The sequence below is a fragment of the Microtus oregoni genome, unplaced genomic scaffold (assembly GCF_018167655.1).
Source record: "Microtus oregoni isolate MIOR12 unplaced genomic scaffold, Mior012 000064F_ref0000363, whole genome shotgun sequence".
In the NCBI taxonomy this organism is placed as follows: Eukaryota; Metazoa; Chordata; class Mammalia; order Rodentia; family Cricetidae; genus Microtus; species Microtus oregoni.
In genome coordinates this window covers 9635113-9655011 of record NW_024543874.1, presented here as the reverse complement: position 1 = coordinate 9655011, position 19899 = coordinate 9635113, and the positions used below count along the sequence as shown (strand labels likewise).

The following is a 19899-nucleotide window of genomic DNA, read 5'->3' as shown; positions in this document are numbered from 1 at the left end:
GGCTTACAAGAAGAGGTCTCTCACATGTGCATCCTAGCACCTCCCCTTCAATACTGGAGACTTGAGCAATACATTGTTACAGTCATGGGGCCGGGATGAGAAGCCACCTCTCCCCCAGGCTTCCAGCATGCTCACTCAGGCCGCTAGTGTCCATAGAGCCACGCTCACAACTGTTCTTTGTATGGGACACACACACATCCTCTGCCCCAAACATGTCACTTTATCTTCCATAATCAGAAATGGGGGGGGCTGGTGAGATAGCTCAATGGGTAAAAACAGTATTTGCCATCAAGTCTGACCACCTACGGAAGAAGGAGGGGACCAGCTCCCACAGCTGTCCTCTGACTTCCTCTGCCAAATGCACCACTGTGGGGGCTGGAGAAATGGCTCAGTGGTTAGAGCATTGCCTGCTCTTCCAAAGGTCCTGAGTTCAATTCCCGGCAACCACGTGGTGGCTCACAACCATCTGTAATGGGGTCTGGTACCCTCTTCTGGCCTGCAGGTATACACACAGACAGAATATTGTATACATAATAAATAAATAAATAAATATTCTTAAAAAAAATATATAAAACTGTGTATAAAAAAACATGCAAGATCTGCTTTTATTCTTCATAGTAACAGTTCAACTTGTAGGCAAGGAATGACCACACGAGAGCTGGACTCAGTGATGTTTACATTTTATTTACGTTGGTAGCACTAAAATACATTATGCCTTGTGGGTCACATTTCCACAGCACACATTAATACCAATTCACACTCCATGATAACTGCCCACACCACCTCCCACTGAAACCAAGCAAACACAGCAAACACTTCACGGCCATCCCCTCAAACCTCAGGTGACTCTGCCCCAGGCTCCTAGCTACGGCAATGCCTATAAGTCACAAAACTCCCCCTTTCCACACTGCTAGACCCAAGTGCTGGCATCTCAAGTCCACCAACTTTTAATGACGCCCTCTCTTCCAAGAAGACAAAGTCCAAGCAACAGATCCTCATGGCCAAAAGGAAGGAACACATCCCCGAGAGGCACGTGTAGTCCAGAAATGAGACGGCATTGGAACCACCTGGTGCTCACAGTGCAAACGGCAGGTTAGACGGCAGCATGGCACGGATTTGTGACAGGATGATGTGAAGGGGCAGTGTTTGCAATCTGAAGAACTGAGGTCAAGCTTCTGCTCGGTGGCTGATCTTTCTGCATGCACCTGTGTAGCTGTGTAAAAGAGCCAGCGGCACTGACCTACGAGAGCTAGAAATGGTATTGCTAGGCAACACCTGTTGACTGAAGGACAACTATTTCTCCAAGAAGAAAAGATGAGATTTCCCAAAAACTAAACTACATTTGGTGTCGGTTTTTGACTACCTGGAGAAGATTAAGAGTTGATTGAACAATAAGTACAAGGAAAGACTGTATCTGAAGTGGCTAGTGATGGCCTATGTTGCCAGAGTACTGAATCAAGCACCCTAAAACCCATGGCTCACGGCGCAGCTTACATTACCTGTTAAGTTTCGCTGTACTAAAAACTGCCCACTGTACCGCCGCCAGGAGACAGTCATGAACACATACCCAGCTCCCTACTGGGCCCTACTGGACTCCTACAGCTACAAACACCTCGGTGCACAGAGCAGGGCTCGGACTGCTGAAAAGAATGAGGCAGATCCTTACAACTCAAGAGGAAAATGCTACGGATTTAGTGCTGGGGAAAAGCAGAGTTACAAGGCTGAGGATGTGTCACAAGCTTACACTATGCGGGCCACCCGAAATTGTCACCTCCATCTCCAACACCCCTGATCCTACCGATCCGTGGGCACATGTCCATAATCCTGCTAAGCGAAGCGGCACCGAAAGGATGCCGCTGCCGTGCACGTGCGCACCACACATGAGAGCGGCTGCAGCGGCTGCCGCCAAGTTCAGCCTAGTGGTTCCCTTTGGTCGACTTCTTCTTCTTCGAGTCCTCTTTCTGCTTCTGCTTCTTCCTCTTGCCACCTTCCTTGAGCCCTAAGGAAACATGGCTTGTGAAACACTGCACACCAACAGCTGCTTCCCCATGAGGCGTCACTCACTAGACACTTCCCCACGGACAGAGACAACAGAACAGTCATTCATGCTGTTCACATGAAAACACCAACTGTTTGGAATAACAGGCTGAAGACCGTCCGTGTTACTCACAGAACACGACCACCACACAGTGTGCTACTCACAGCAAGCATCCTGCATTTACCCAGCAGCCCAGTCACAGAGCCAGCTCTGTGCAACAGGCTCCATCTCAGTCCTCAGAGGCCCTGCCAAGGCCCTACCTGCAGAACGCACAGCCCTGTCACCTACTCTGCCAGGTCCACAGAGACCTTCCACAGCTCCCTCTGCAATGGACAGCCCACACTCCCTGGAACGCCACTGTTGTTTTTCCTGTCATTAAAGCACAACCTTACCAACCAAGGCCACAGGAGATGGATGGAGGCTCAGTCTCTGGACATTTCCAATGAGCCAGAAATGAACGGCCTTGCCTTCAGTCCTGCAGAAGCTCTTAGACCCTGGCCACAGGGCCTCATGCTGAGGAAGAGCCACAAGAAATCTCAGATCCCCAACTTCTAGAACAGGCCCAATGACACCTCAAAATTCCCACAGTGAGATCCACCAAAATCCTAGCACATGCATTAGTTTGGCAGGCGGTGGCGCAAAGATGCAGGCCAGCAGCAGAGTTAGATGCAAGGTCCAGCTCTCTGAATTACAAGTCGTGCCCTGTGAAGAGGTCTGCGCTCCACACCACTACACAGGGCAGGGTCAAGTTCAGCAAGAAGGAAGGATAGGTCTACTCCTTCATACATGATTTTCCTCATGTTGGATAATTGCCATTTTTAATGGACATGTGTTCTTCACAGTTCACAGACCAACGGAATACACAAATGAAAAATGCCACTAATCCTTTCTCCAACAAGTTCAGCAGAACAAATTTTAAAGGTCACAGAATAGCCCACAAAGAAGAAAAAAGAAAAAAGTCAACATAACACATACTAAATCCAAGGCTCAGGGATACAGAGCTTACCTAGCACATGGACAATCCAGTTTCTCTCTCTCTCTCTCTCTTACACACACACACACACACACACACACACACACACACACACACACACACATTTAAAGCCATGAAACTCCTGGGGGACTGACACGCCAGGTTGGCCTGAATTGCAAAGTCCTTCTTTATGAAGACACCTCAGTGAAAATTGCTTTCATTGAGGAAACTCCTCATCCTGATGCCAACCGGCCTGGCTCATCTAGACTGTACGTGACAGCTCTCTGGCCGACGTCCAATGGGAGCTGCCACTGGGAAATTCTGCACAAAGTTTCAAACTTGCCCAAGACTTATAAAACCAGGCAAAAACAACAGTAACAGCAAAACCACTAAAGGCTACACAGGCAGGAGGCCTGGCCCAGATCATCTTAGTTCTTCAACATGGCTCTCAGAATGTTAATAGGAAAGGTCTGGTCTTAATCCTCCTGATCCCAACAGCAGCAGAGCACCAGACTTTGCAAAGCTTTTTGTGTTGCCTGGAGGACAGCGGCTTGCAGTACAGAGCAAGCTATGCTGCCCAAAGGTCACGGCTTTGTCGCTGTGGAAACCAGAAACCACTTTTGAACCGTAGCTAAGTTTCTAATGTCCTTCACGACGGGTTTGTTTTCACTTTGTTGATAACCCAAGTTCTCGTGTAGCTCAGGTGGCAATTTGGAGAACCCCACTTCAAAATGAGTCATCATTTCTGAGTGAGAAGGTAAGTGAAGGGGCTGCTCACGCTTTCCTATAGAAGGCAAGAGAAGGGCTGCTCACACTTTTCTATATGAAAGCATGGTTCCTTAAAAATATAGGGAGCAAAGGGACAGAGAAGAGGAAACACCAGCTACACCCTGAGGCATATACTGGCAGATACTTCTGACTCCAGACTCGGGGATGTACAAGACGATCACCTCATTCACAGCTTTTCCAGACTCTCAGTTCACACACATACACAGAAGAGGTCTGGATCAGTACTGACCAAGCAACAAGGGGAGAGTGATTTGCTGTTCTTATTACTCAACTCTACTGTCTCCAGATTCTTCGGCCTTGGCTGATCACTTTTTGCTTAACAGGTGTGGCCCAGGGCCAAGAGAATGGCCATCTGCTGCAGTCACACTTCCTGTCCAGATCCCGTGGTGGGAGGCCTGCGCACCTGTAAATAAGTTCTGCAGGCAGGCCTGTCCCTATGCACCTTCTAGAAACCAGGAGATTGACTCACGGGTCAGCCTTATGATGCCTTCACAAATGAACATGAAGGGGATTGGGGAAGTGAGGGAGTAAAATCTACAAGTCTGCTGCTTTGACCTCCCACCACCCTTCCTAGTTCTCCTGGGAGCACTGGGAGTAGACACTGGGAGGTGTCCATAGCCACTGAGGCACACGAAAGCTTCCTATGCAGTCAGGTAGCCCTGCCCATCTGTCACTCAGTTGCACAAAGCTCGTGTCCCAGTCACCCATCTGTTTTTGCTAGCATCTCCCCACAGCAGGGTAACTATATGCTTGCTGCCCAGTTCCAGCAATGCCTTACCCATTGGGGACTCTACCCTAGAGGGCTCTCTGCATTCTCCTCTGAGGAGAACCTAAAGGGATTTGGGGGCTTGACTTTAATACAAAGTTCTGGGAAGCAAAAGAATTGACCATTCCCTGTGTCCTACTTGGAGCACTTTGCAACACAATCAGACATGGACAACCAAGCCACATCTCTGCAGTCTGGCCTGCTGAGTTTGTGCAGCCACAGGCACAAGCTTGTCTCACTTCTGGGCAATAAAACTACACTGATAGGGGGCTTGGCCTTACTGGGAAAGCTCTATGTGTACATGCTGACCATCCAGAATGTTCTACAGGAAACGCTCCTGAAGATGTACAAGCAGCTGGCTGAGGGTAGAGCTGGGCAGTGGCAGTGGACGATCCCATCATGAGCACTGAGGGAGCAGCCAGGCCTCCACCTTCACCAGTGGCTCACCTGAGAGCACCCTACTGGGAACCTGGCTGTATCTTTTTTTCTGCAAAATGAAGCTAACATAAGTGTGCAAGTGGCCTTGGGCAAATCAGGTTAAGTGACAAATCTCAAGATCTAGAATTATAAAAAGGAGCCACTGGGGACAGAAGCAGCACCGGGCACTTCCTCAGCAGTCAACTAAACCCAGACAACATACTCCATACACATCAGAATACTGGGACCCCCGTTTTAATCATGGGGTTGGCTTTGAACCACGGAGCTAGGCTGTCCATAGAGCAGCTGTGGGAGGTGAACTGGGTGCAGGGATCTCCTCTGCCCCTGCTCAGCAGGCCTGGCACCTTCCCCCAGCTCCCCAAGCCTGCTCAGGTCAGAATGCAGCAACATAGGCCTGCTTGCTGTTTTCGCTGTCCTGGGTCTGGGGGCAAACCACTTTGGGGGTGCTCCACACCAGCTCCCTTCTGCACACCTGCTGAGGTCATGGGGGCATCCCAGTTGCCAGGAACCTGCTGCCTGTCCTGTTCTTCATCTTCCCAGTTGTTTTTAGACACAAGTTTGGCCGTCGGGGCAGGCCTGGGTGGCTTCTGTGTGCGGGTGCTGATAGAAGGGGCCGGAGTCGGGGCTGGAGCTGGGGCCGGGGGCCGGGCTGGGGAGAGGGCCCGGACTGTTGCTGGGGCCGGGCCAGGGGCCAGAGCTGGTATCTGCTGGCCTCTCCGATGGCATTCTTCTGCAAAGGCGTTCTCGTCGGCCACACCTGAAAGCACAGCACACCAGGGAGAGCTGTGAGCTGCAACCCTCCCTTGGGAGCAAAAGACTTCACCCACCTTCTTCCCCCAAAGATGGCTCCAATCTCTAGCGTCACCGTATTCTGTAAGAACAGAAACTGTCCATGCTCACCACTGCACTGCTGGGCCTGAACATTCTCTTCCCAGATGGGGATATAAAGCAATCCCCGAGAAACTGACTGTCCTGTCTCTGCTGCAATGCCATCATCTAGATAGATTCTGAGTGCACGATCAAGGCACGAGGTCTGGCATACTGCTTAAGATGGTTCTTGCCAACCGGACAATGCAGCCCCGCAGAAAGGCACCAGATCCAGCCCTGGCATGTCCATAGGCCAGCACCAAGGACGCATCACCTCTGCACAAGCATGAAGTAGCCGTGGACACTTTCTGCCCACCATGCCTGCAGGGTAGAGCCAGGCCCCAGGCAATCTCCCAGAGAGCTCCCAGCCAGGTCTGTAGCACAGTTCATCACACACACACCCAACACTCTCCCATCATCACTGAGAAGGCTGCTCTCTCTGGAGAAACAGAAAAGGGTTCTGAAGGTTTTACACACTAGATGAATACTGAAAATAAAACAAGAAAGCAACAATTAAAGGACTGACTTTGATCCCCTGCAACTTTGAATTGTTCCAATTTGTACCAACCCTAAAGTTGAAGGCAGTGAGTGGCTCTCTTGACACTCAGCTGCCAGGAGGGCGAACCTTTGCTCACCTATGAGCGGCTGCCCTTCTACCAACTCTCGGTCTGTGTCAACTCAGCAAGAGACCTGCAGAAGTCTCCTTCCTTTGGTAGCAAGCCACGACAGGCACTGCCAACCTCCTTTTGGCACTGGGAGGCACTTGCTCAAGGAAATCTGTAAAGTATTGTAGATCGGTTCTCATTTGGACGCCTCCCATGAACCCAGGCTCTGCTGGAGCCAGACACGTGGAGAAAGGTAACAGAGAACCCGCCTATCTCCCCACTGTGTGGAGACAGCAGCCCTACACAGAATGAAACACGCTTCTAAGGAATCTAAAAACTGGGGTCAAGTATCACTTCTGGGACTACAGTCACAAGGTTCATTAAACTCCCAAACCCAATGGTGGTGTGGTGGTGGCACACACTAATCCTGAGTTCGAGGCCAGCCTGGTCTACAAAGCTCCAGGACAGCCAGGCCTATCACATAAACCCTGTCTCAAAACACCTGAGGGTTTTTTGAATCCAGAGCACTGAGCTTGCCAGCTTTGTCAAGGCTGTTTACAGGCATCCAGTGAAGATGTCTTCCCCAACCATTTTGCTTCCATTTAGCCAACCATGCACAAAGATAAGCCAGCAGCAATAGCCTGTCCAGAGGTGCCAATCTCGACCGCATTGTTCACACCCATCCTCCATGTCCTGGGATGGCCTAGAGCCTGGGGATCTTGCTGAGTCACACTTCCTGCTGAGGGCAAGATGTGGCATGGGCAAGCTTGTGAGTCCATAGACTCATCTGCAGGCAAGAAACATCTCTGAATGAGACCACAGCCTGAGATCTGGGACCATCAGAGAGGAGAATTACCATGCACCCCATGTTAAGGCACTGTTTCCCAAGACTGCTGAGGGAAAGGCATACTTTGGAGAGCAACAGAGGCTATCACCACCCCACGGGGTTTCTGAAACACCCAACCCAGAGCACCATTCAGCCCTAATGTGGCAGGTAAGTGGTGACAGGGGTCAGAATCAAACTGACATGAATGATGGCATGTAGGATAATGTGAACGCTTACTGGTCCCTCGGGGGTATTGCATATTATCCCTGGGGTGCCCCACAGCTAGCCAGTCACCCCAACACTATGGAGAGACTGAGCATTCAACACAGCCCTTGGTGCCCAGAAAAACACAGCAAAGACCAGAGACGCCAGGCCAGACTGTCCTCTCCAGAGCAGAGAACACCTGTGAATTCATTCCATGGAATGTTTAAAAACTAAATAAGAGGGGCTGGAGAGATGGCTCAGTGGTTAGAGCATTGCCTGCTCTTCCAAAGGTCCTGAGTTCAATTCCCGGCAACCACATGGTGGCTCACAACCATCTGTAATGAGGTCTGGTGCCCTCTTCTGGCCTGCAGACATACACAAAGACAGAATATTGTATACATAATAAATAAATAAATAAATAAATAAATAAATATTTAAAGAAAAAACTAAATAAGAGCCAGGCCTTTAATCCCCACGCTTGGGAGGCAGAGACAGGTGGATCTCTGAGTTCAAGGCCAGTCGGCCTGGTCTACAGAGCTAATTGCAGGACAGCCTAGGCTACCTAAAAAAAACCCTGTCTCGAAAAACCGTAATAAACAAACAACAATATATGATGGACATGTGTGTGCACGCCTGTAATCCCAACAGGGGAAGCTGAGGCAGAATGGCAGTGCACTGGAGGCCAGTCTAGACTACAGTTTGAGCAGTATCCCGTGTTTGATAAAAGGGAGAGGGAAGAATGGTGGGAGGAGAAAGGGAAGGCGAGCATGTTGACCGCGTGTAACTCTTGAAGGAAACCACTTTCTCATGTGTGTGATACCCCCCACAAACCTTTTTTTGGGGGGAAGGGAGTGCCGAGCCTCAGGATAGTGGCCTCTTGCTCTTCTCACTTACCTCAGTAGCAGGATGGGTGTCCTCGGGTCCGCCCAGAGCCAGGTCTTACCAGGCTCGCATCCAGTCACAAGAGACAGGAACCTCCCCCACATTCTGCTTCAGGAGCACCCTTCCCAACAGTCCTGCTGGATCTGCAGGCTCCACCTAGACACACCCAACGAGGTTCAACCCCAATAGAAATAAATAAAAGTATCCCCGCGGACTTTTACAGGCAATGGCCCTCAGTGGAGCAGTCTGACAAGCTCACCACCCTGGTTGGGCAAGTTCCCGCTTCTGGCTTCCAGAACTTGGCTAGGACATCTATAGCGGGAAGCCAGTCACTTGAGAGGGTGGCCCGCTTCCTTTTCCCTGTAGGCTCTCTGCACTCCAACCCCCTACCTCCCCCAGTTTGGGAATACACAGCACACCTTCAAAGAGCTCTGTTTACTGCTGTTGAGTGAAACAACTAACCTCGCAGAGAACACTGGCTTTTGTTGTCTCAGGACTGGCAAAGGGCAAGATGGCTCAGAGGGTAAAGGTGCTCTGCCACCAAGTCTTATCCCCAGGACCCTCGTGATGGAAGGAGATGACCAAATCTCAAGTTGTCCTCTGGTCTCCACTTGTACACTGGTGCATGCGTGCACACACACGTACACACGTACACACACACACACACTCAAATAAATGTGTAATAATTTTAAAAAGGGCACAGTGCCTCACCATCCTCCAGGACCTGAGCCTTGTTCTCAGGAGAGGAAGCTACTAAACCAGTAACTCAGGATTCAGGCACATGTGGTTTCTCTGTTGTGCTTGAGGGCCCAGTGGTGGACAGCCAATGCCCACAACCCCTCTGGTGGCTGTCACCTTCCTGCGCAGAGGGCCCTCCAGCTCTCAGGGCTTTCTTGAAAATCCCCACTAGGAAATCCCCAAGCACAGCCCTGGAGAGCATGAAGTGCCGGGAACGGAAACAGAGGTGGGAGATACCCAGACGTGGGTCATTTCTCTGCTCCGGCTTTCTCACTATGCACTTCCTAGAAGGGCTCATTTGCCGTGTATTTATCCAAGCACTCCTTCCAGCCTGCTGTCCTCACAAATCACCCCAAAATCAATGAACTGGCTGCTGTGCCAAGAGTCCTGAAGCTTCTCCACTTAGCAGTCTGGAGCACGGCAGACACAGCAGGACCACTGGGACATTACCAAGCCTGACTCCTCTGTGAACGAAGCTGGGCTGGGCTGCTGACCCCAGCGCCCAGCCTGGACCTAGCCCCAATACAGACTGCTTTGTGTTTGCAAGCTCCAAGCACAAAGAGTAACAAGTACCATGCTGTGACTTTCACACTGTCCCATGTGTTCCTTCCAGTCTTGTTTCAGAAACACTTCTCTTGAACCCTCTGGTCTTGGTCTTCATGGCTACCCTATAAGCAGAAGTATTGGACAAGTGTTCTATGGGCCCAGGAGCATGGCCCATCTAACAGTCCATGGAAACTAAGCTGCTTTTCACACAAGATGCTGGCTTAGAGTTCTGATGATTTATCTGCCCTGTTATAGTGGGAACCCACAAAGCCACCTTCAAAATGACCATTCATCCTTATCTCAATGTGGAGCTGTCTTACTAGCTTTAAGAAGTTGGTAGGTGGGCTGGAGAGATGGCTCAGAGGTTAAGAGCATTGCCTGCTCTTCCAAAGGTCCTGAGTTCAATTCCCAGCAACCACATGGTGGCTCACAACCATCTGTAATGAGATCTGGTGCCCTCTTATGGCCATAATATTGTGTATATATAAAAAATAAATAAATAAATAAATAAATAAATAAATATTTTTTAAGGGGTTGGTAGATGAGGACCACCCCTGACATCTTCATCTCCTGGCACAAACTGCCTCACTCCCAGTCTACTTGGTTGATTTTTTCCAACCGCAACCTTCACGGCAGAGTTGGACACACAGACACACACACAAGCCACTGCTGCCCCATCAGAGAGTAGCCAAAGAGACATCACAGAACCCAGAAGTACTGCTTTGCCCTAAACAGTCCCTATCACAGGAAGGACTTCATTCCTTGTCCTACTCAGCACCCTCACATGCAGCCTGCAGAGACAGGATAATCCCCTGCAAAGAGAACACAGTGAGTGGCTGTGTCCTGGCCGTGCTGCCGGTGGGCTTCCTTAGGAAAGGGAAATCACATGTGGCACGGCCACCCCACCACTCCCTTCAGGATTTGCCTCTTGAAACACCAAATCAGGCCTCAAGTATCAGGCAGAGCTGGATCACAGCACCAAGAGTGGGGCTCAGAGCTCATCCGCAGGGCCCTCAACACACAGACTGGAATCTCCTAGGCCCTAGGTTGTTCCAGTGGCTGGAAGACCAAATCTTGAAAAGTAGAGCAAGGGCTGGCAGTAGTAGCTGGGGGGTGGGAGGTGGGGGGTGTTAATTTAGCAACGTGAGGTCATGGATCCACACCCAGGACCCAAAAAACTAGAAGATTGAAATCCTGTAAACAAGGGTGAACTTCATAATATCCGTGAGAGCAAAATGAAAGAAATATCCATCAAAGAAACAGCACCATAAACCAGCTGTTCTCAACCTGTGGGTCATGACCCCTTGGGGATCAAATGGCTTTCACAGCAGCTGCATGGCAGATATCCTGCATACCCGATATTTATATTAAGATTCATAACAGCAGAAAAATTATGGTTGTGAAGTGGCAATGAAATAGAATTTTGTGGTCGAGGGCCACCACAACATGAAGAACTGTGTATTAAAGGGTTGCAGCATTAGGAAGGTTGAGAACCACTGACAACTTCTTTTTTTTTTTTTTTTTTTTTTTTTTTTTGGTTTTTCGAGACAGGGTTTCTCTGTGGTTTTGGAGCCTGTCCTGGAACTAGCTCTTGTAGACCAGGCTGGTCTCGAACTCACAGAGATCCGCCTGCCTCTGCCTCCCGAGTGCTGGGATTAAAGGCGTGCGCCACCACCGCCCGGCCCCACTGACAACTTCTTAGGAATTAGGAAGATGTGGTCCCGGCCCACACTATGGCTTGCTGTACTGATCTCTTCCAGGGACGCAAGTGCAGAAGCCTAGTACACACAGCAATGCTGTAGCTCTAACAGTGGGGGAGGCAGAATCCGCAGTGTGTGAGATTGGACAGCGTGCACATTTAAAGCCCGCAGAAGCAGCCGGACAGAACAGTTCTGCTCTGTCCCTCATCAGATACTGATTGTATACAAGTGCACTGACAGGACCCATCAGAAGCCTAGGGAAGGAAGGGCAACTCCACAAACAAGCAAGAGATTTTGTCCCAACTTTCAGGTTCCTCTGAAAGGTGGCTGGACCCAAGAAATCTGCCCAAACCTGCAGAGTTTGAAGCCTTCCTCCTCCACCATGGGACAAACCAACACTTTGCACCCCAGCTCCATCCTAGGTACCCCAGCAGCAAAGAGACACAAGTCAGTGGACCAACCTTTAAGGCTATGTCCTGGAAGCAGAGTGAGTTAATGACTTCCGAAGGCATGAGAGGCCCAATCCAAGGAACCAAGTTATATTTTGATTAGGAACTTCTAATAGGCAACTTGAGAACCTGACTTGCAAAAGACATAAAAGTTCCAGTGGGACGTGTGTCCCTGATGTCAACTGTCATACAAGGCCCACAGTCAGCTTCAACATGTCCAGGAGGAAACGTGTGGGTCAAGGAGGATCACAGAGTTGGCTACATTGGACTCATCTCACACACAAGGCCTCCTGCTCTGAAATGTTAATGACGTGTTTAGGGTACCTGCCACACAGCCTAATGACCTCAATTTCCCAGAAGTCCCCAACTCTTGCATGTTGTCTTCTATCCTCCATGTACATGATACAATGCACATACAAGCGATGGTAATTTAATAAAAAATATTCCACAACTGAAACAAACGCCAGGTCCTCCTGGCAATCCTTCAAAAGCAGGGAACCACTAAGACTCAAGAACATAGCCTTCTGGGTAGTGTGCTAGCAGCAGGGAAGGTTCAGGACAGGTGCCAGCATGGATTACAGACCTGGGCAACACTCCCATCACAGCACTCTCTATAGTAACGCTCGGGCACAAAGGGACATCCTACCCAGAATCACCAGTTCCTTCCCGAGAACAATCTACAAGTGCCAACTGTCTCTGAACCGCTTCCACACCTGGCTTTGTCAAGCCTCCCACGCTGGCTGTTTACTGCACTCTCTCTTCTCGGGGCATTCACCACTGCACAAGTTTTGGTTTTAGCAATCTGTAGCCTGATTCTCATGGGCACCAAGCATGCACACAGTGCATAGAAATAAATGCAGCGAGAACACTCATACGTGATTACAAATCTGGCAGTTCTGATAGCCAATTCTTAGGACCTTTTCTGTCCTTTTTTATTTTTGTTGTCGTTGTTAACTTTTTGTTTTGTTTTTCCTCCCAAGACAGGGTCTCTCTGTGCAGCCCTGGCTGTCCTGGAACCCACTCCGTAGACCAGGCTGACCTCAGAACTTAAGAGATCCACCTGCCTCTGTCTCCTGAGCGCTGGGATTAATGGCGTGCACCACCACCACCCAGCTCCATTCATTATTTTAATGGGGTTGTTGGTGCTAGGGATCCAAGCCAGTGTCTAAGGCAAGTCATACACTGAGCACATCCCAGGTCAAATTTATGTAATGTAAATATCCAAATTGTTGGCGTGCAGAGGTTGGTTATAGGAGCTTATGTTTCTTTTTCACTTGGGGAACACACCAGAGAATATCCTGCTTTTGGACAAGTTAAATGGAATTTTTAAAACAGACCCATGACCTGCCAGTGTCCTGAGCCAAGAGACTGAGGTCATCCAGAAGCTGTGAGAGAAATACTCGGCAGCTGTCACATGAGTGTGGCATGACTTCAGATGGCACCGAGTGCAGCTGAATGTGAGTGTGCTCCTCATGATTTCACACAGCCATCTCCCCAAGGACATGAGAAGAGCCAACTTCACTAACGCCACCATAGCCTGAGATTTAGCCTGCATCACCTGCTGATCCACAAGACGAAGTCACACAGTTGATGCCTGGCATGTGCCAGGCACGGTGCTGACACAATCTGTTCTTGTTGTTAAACACAGTCGTAAAATTTCAAATAAGGGGAACACAGAGCTATTTGCTGTCAGCCTCAAATGAACAAACAGAATGGGGAGCAACTGGGAGAGGGCACACATGTGAACAGAGAATCAAGTACACAGCAGCCAAGTAAGGAATGCACAAGCGCAGCCTGGAATAACGGGGTGGGAGGGAGGGAGAAAACTATGTGCCAAGGACAGCAGGGTTAGCCTGGGGAATGCCATGATCTAGCCTGGATTAAAGCAAATGGAGAAGTAGGAAATATACAAGTAGGTACAAACAACATTTTATCGGAGACCTAGGAGCCAAGGAATCCCGAAGGCATTACTTTCAAACAGGATGTAGTTTATTTCTAACACAGGCTAGAAAAATACCACATGGCTGAATCACATTCTCAGACTTACGAACAATCTCTAAAAGCTACTTACTAAATATGATCTTTGAAGCCAGAGATACATGAATACAATACGCGGTGAGCTGGATGTAACAGCATACCCCTGTAATCCCAGCATTTAAGATGCTAAGGCATGAGCCCCACAACTGAGGCTAGCCTAGGCTACCAAGTGAGGATAGAGACCCTGCCTCTATGGTTAAGAACTATGAAAAGCACCACAGCTGATGACAAGAGATGCCCAGCTTCTGTTGGGAGCTGTGTGTGTCACAAGCATCCTGAAGCTCCTGAGTCACAGTGGACAAAGATAAATTACTTCCAGCAGTCCCAGTGGAGCTGGTATCCTCTACATGGAAAAGCTATCTGTTCCGTATGATGCTGTTCCCCTAAAACTATGTTGCTCATATCCTTCAAAAACCCTGGGTAAGGGTGGTGGTCATAACCAAGTCAGTCCTCAGGCAGGCAGGGTTGGGACTTAATGGGCATTTTAAAAACACCAACTGTTCCCAAGACTGAGGCCAAATGTTGTCAGTTAGCACAAGACAGTGCTGCTTAGCAACTTACCACACCCCACAGCTGTGGCCACTCCTGAATGCCTCTTGGAGTACCCTCTAGGACCAGAGCCAGGTTTTATGGGGAACCCAGGCGAGACAGCTGTGTACCCAAGCAGCCAAGCCAGACTCCACTGCCCTATGCCACATGCTCAGAGAAAGGGAAACAGGTTCTGGACATAAACTAGCTGCTACTTAAAATTCTTTAGCTTAAAACATATTTCAGAGCCAGAGAACTGGGTCAGCAGCTGAAAATCTGCCCCTGAAAACCAAAATAATGTTGGGTGGTCATGACATATGCCTTGAAAGGCAGAGGCCAGCAGATCTGAGTTCAAAGACAGCCAGTCTTAAACAGAGAAACGGGGTGGGACTATGAATCTGCTCTCAGAGTAAGAGTTTGGTTTCACGTCATCTGGAGCAGTAAGCAATGTAACGGCTTCCCTTGTGAAACTGCTGAAAGTCTCTGAAAAACGCCATGTTTTCATGATGCTCGATAAATAGAGAGCATAGCCCTGTAGGATAGGGAGACACAGGACAGATACACACACACATGCTGACTACACACGAGAAGTAGAGGATTCAAATCTGGGTTCAATCTTGGTAAATCAAAAGGAAGCCTGTGTTTCCATTCCTTGATGTACTTACTATCAATACAGATTACATAGTACGACTATCGAGAACGGGGGAGGGGGATACACCCCTGCCTCCCAGGTACATTCTAGATTCTGGCTACCAGAGGGCAAAAATGGAAACCACTGTCCTATAATTTCAAAAACTCCCAGAGATGATGGATAAATTTCAGAATCTATTTCCTTAAAGCTGGGGAAAGGACAGGTTTTGTGCACTAGGCTTTCTAAAAGCAGCCTGTAACAAAACATGCTGTTGTCAGTGGGCTGGAGATATGGCTCAGCATTTGGTACCAGAAGACCTGAAGTTGGTTCCCAGCACCCACAGCAACGTTCTCAACACTGTCTACAACTGCAGCTCCAGGGAATCAGGTACCTTCTTTTGGCTTCCATGAGTTTCCTACACTCTCATGTGCATACTCTCACAGAGACACATAATCAAAACCTAATCCTGGGGCTGTGGAGAAGGATCAGTAGTCACCGTACTCTAAAGGATTCTATTCTATTCCTAGCATCCACATGGCAGTTTACAGCCACATGTAACTCTAAACTCCAGTTCAGGGGAATCAACATCCTCTTTCTGGCTTCCAAAGGCACTCACTAGACGGGCATAGTACAAACATACATGTGCATAGACATTACATGGAGGCAAAATACCCATACACAGTTTATTTTAAACCCTCTGTCGCCTAAAAGTGTACACCTAATGAATGACATTAGTTTTACAATTATATGTAATATATATTTTTAAATCAAGAATAGGAGCTGGAGAGAGCGCTCAGCAGTTAAGAGCATTGGCCTCTCTTCCAGAACAGAACTGAATTCTTAGCAACCATTAGCCAACTGTCTATAACTCCAGGGGATCTTGCCACTTTTGACCTCTGAAGGCAATGTATACACAGTGCACAAGCATACATGCAGGCAACACTCACACATATGACTTTTACATGTGTACACTGCACATGGGAAAACAGGCACACACAAACACAAATGTAAAATGATTTTTTGTTTTGTTTTATTAGGGTTTTTGCCTGTTTCTTTTCTCTGGAACTAGATGTCCTGGAACTCATTTTGTAGACTAGGCTGGCCTCGAACTCAGAGATCTGCCTGCCTCTGCCAGAATTAAGTGTGCACCACTACCGCCAGCTGATTTTGTTTTTTTTTTTTAAAGAAAAGCTTTTAGAAAGGTATTTCAACACGCCACAGCAATTCTTCCCCATGCCAAACAAGGTCTCATACATCAGTGTCTTCAAACTCTCTATATAGCTGAGGTTGAGATTATGATTTATTCTGTGCTAGCAGAGAGATGAAATCCAAGAATTGATGGTGCATGCTAGGGCGAGCAATCCAAGGACTGTGCCCTCCCATCTCCAGGGCACATGCAAGTAATTCATGCAGCAAGTCAGGCGTAGTGTTTGTGCTTATAATCACGGCGCTTGGGATGTTGCAGTGGCTACTGGAAGTTCAGTCTAATAAACAGTGAGGCTTTGTTTCCTCAACTCCCAACAAGGCAGAAAGACCAAACTACAAACACAAAAATTATAACAGAAGAATCTGAGACTATATTCTGGAAGAGGGCTGGGGAATGCTGCTTGGGCACACCATGCACAGATCTCGGGATTCTACCCACAATACAGTTAAAAATCAAGGCTGGCAGTCAGGCAGTAATGACACACACCTTTAATCCCAGCACTTGGGAGGGAGAGGCAGGAGAATCTTTGAGTTTGAAGCCAGCCTGGTCTACAGAACTAGTTCTAGGACAGTCAAGGTTACATAAAGAAACCACCTCAACCCAGCCCCCTCAAAAGGGCTGGGAGTGACAGTGCACATTCGGGAGTCAGACAGGGATCTGAGTTGAGAGCTGTGTGGGCTATACCATATATGTAGACCACGGTGTACATATGGTCTACATATATAATGAGACCAACTCAAAAACAAAACACAACAAGGGGAGATCATCCCAGAACTTGCAGGGAGGGGATGGGAATGGGCTGAAGACAGAAGAACACAAGACTCTCTCTTTACCATCACCACCCCCAAAAAGAAATCCTGGAAAAGAGAAGAGAGGCTACTCCTTAAGAGGCCACACACACACACACATATATATAATAAAAACTAGAGCTGTTGCCAAGAGGATCATGCACTGGACCTCGAACCTGAGCACCTGGAAGGACCCTACAAGTAAAGAACGTTGGTGAATGTGTCCAGATTGTTAGACGTTGCTATTGAAATCTGCCCTCAATGCCCACAATGCAAGCCACTCCGTATTACTGTTTGTTATATACCCTATCAGTGACTCAGTTCAGAATTGACCCTAAAATTTGTGTAAAACAAACAAACAAAAAACAAAAAAAAAAGTGGAGAATATTTCTTCACTGAATTGACTCGGTTGGGGAACACAAAAGAAAATGAGTGGGGGGGAAAATTTTACAGAACTCAGGCAGGAACCTCCTATGCAAGGACTCTGCACATAGCAGTCAGCTTCTGAGAATGTCCCTGCACAAAAACTGAGCATACCGCCCACAAGCTTTCAGTCAGATTTTCTAAGACTAAAGTGAGACCTTTCTTTTCAAGGTGGCAAAGGGGCCTTTTCATTTCACAGGTCACTGCTAAATACCACCAACACCAAACAGCAATTCAAAGCCCTCCCCAAGTAGCATCCACCCTGGGGTAACTCTCTGGGAACTAGATCTAATTTTAACAAGTTGCTTGTGTGTCAGCACAGTAAGTGATGGAGGAACAGACCAACAGCTACCAAGTGCAAGTATCAAGCACTGGTCCATATGCCCTACTCCTCCATTACCCATCTTTGGGCTCTAGGACAGCTACATCACCTCTGCTGCTTCAAGTACATCTCAGTGTACTCACACATATGCAAATACAAAATTGAGGCCAAGTACTTGCTGTGTCCTCACTCCTTTCCATTCCCATATCCTTAGGCAACGCCAGAGCTTCTCTTCTGTCTCATCCTGTGTCGAGGTACCTTAATGTCAGGCTTTCTGGTCACAAACTATTTGGGAAGCAAAGCAATAGGTACTCACTGTCTTCAGGTTTGCAGTGTTTGCATACCCACCCTATCCAAAGGCACTGGAGTCAAAAATCAGCTCATTCCTAACATATGGTCAAGTGCACTCAATCCTCTGCCATCTTTAGATCATTCCCTTTAAGTATGCACTTTGAGATAAAACTTTTCTTCTCTGCTATGAAAGTTTGTAAAATGACTATTCCTTATTCCAGACAGTGTCAAAAGTCCTTACAGTCCCAGAAGTAATTTTTGCAACAATTAGAATCTACACACTTCTTAAATGATAGGTTGGGGGCTTAAATACAAGTTTGGTTCAATACCACATTAACTTTTAACTAGAATTGTCATAACCAGAAGTTATTTTTACAGACTGAAAAATGAGAAGCTTGCTGCTGTTGGCTCTTTAATCATATCCTGATGTTTCATGTGCACTACCCTGAAGTGATAGTCTGTAAGCTATATCCTAGAAAACTACAACAGTTTTCAATGAAAACTTCTGGACCGGTTCCTTTCCTCCCACAAACTGCTACACTAAGATCTGTAATAGCAAGGCATGATGGAGCATGCCTATAATCCCAGCATGTAGGGTGAAGGCAGGGAGATCTCGAGTTCAAGACTAGTCTGAGCTGCTTAGAAGATATTTCAAAAAGACAAGATGAGGGATATCAGTGGTACCTGCCTATCTAGCCTGTACCCAGCCCTGGATTGAATCCCCAAACTAACCCCCCAACAAATTACAAAACTGTTTCTCATTATTTATAGACCTTTCCATAATCTCTGACCCCCACCCTCACCACACTAAATTGTTGGTAATTATTTACTGTCTTTATACACTCTGAGGACAGGTCTATATGTAACTTCCACTCAGAATCCATCATGATTGAAGGAAGCACAAAAGTGATACTAGAAGCCCAGGCACAAAATCACACAGACACAAGAAGGCTGCAGACCCCGCTCATGAAAGAATGCACCAAACACATTCGCATTTATTTTCTTTTTTTTTTTTTAAGCAAATGACAAAGACCCAAATTACCAGTTTTTCTTAAACCTAAGCTTAACATTACATACTTAAACAATTTTCAGAACTGACGAATTTGCCAGCATCCATGCACAACTAGAAAACATCCTTAATTTACACTAAACCAGAAATGTATTACCATTGATGCAGTAATAGCGTTCATTACTAAATACTGAAAATAAAGTTGAAATATTTCTGCAGAAGGTTCATCTGGCAACGTTAGCTTCACAGCAGGCTGACACTACTCACTCACAGTTCAACACAATGGGAAGCAGATCCATGCTGGTGTCAGAGAACAATCTCGTCCTAGCACTACTCAAGAGTCACAGGGCTCACCTCGGATTACGGTTTGTTTTGTTTTGTTTAAAGCAAAGTGCATACAGAGGTTACAACAATTTTAAAGACAAAAAAAAAAATGGTCCTATTTTGTGGTCCCAACAACAAACTCAAAAGTCTATGACAAATAGGGGCTCCGATGAGCTGTTTTATAAATACTTTAGATTAGGTACAGTTATACAGAAAGTTGAGTTCGTTTGAAATCTTCAAAAAAAAAGTTCCTGTTATTCCTCAAATGGTGCTTGTTATGGTTTAACATTTCTGTTAAATGCGTGCGTTGAATTACTTGTTATCCAAGCGTAGCAGGTGCTCCTTACCATTTATTGTCAAGGACTTTAACTGCCCGTCTTCTTCAACTTCTACTCTTTCTTGACCATTCTCCACAATTCTGTAAGAAATGATTCATATAGAAACCTCTGTTCAATTGGAATGCAGAAAGAGTTTGCTTAGTAAACTTATGGCCCTAGGCTCAGCCCTTACAAACACAC

General features: G+C 47.5%; 1 protein-coding gene across 2 annotated transcripts in view; it reads right to left on the bottom strand.

Moving 5' to 3' along the window:
* Positions 1-668: 668 nt before the first annotated feature.
* The window catches only part of Dnajb6 (DnaJ heat shock protein family (Hsp40) member B6), a 57033-nt gene continuing 37802 nt past the window's right edge, over positions 669-19899 (bottom strand). The window contains exons 8-10 of one of the 2 annotated variants that reach the window (XM_041640612.1): positions 19729-19799; positions 5477-5761; positions 669-1999 (exon numbers count right to left, since the gene is read on the bottom strand). In XM_041640612.1, the coding sequence (XP_041496546.1) occupies positions 1917-1999; positions 5477-5761; positions 19729-19799 (439 nt within the window). In that variant the 3' untranslated portion in view covers positions 669-1916. Of the gene's footprint in view, positions 2000-5333; positions 5762-19728; positions 19800-19899 lie in introns of those variants that run through there. The other variant, XM_041640611.1, reaches the window with a different exon arrangement.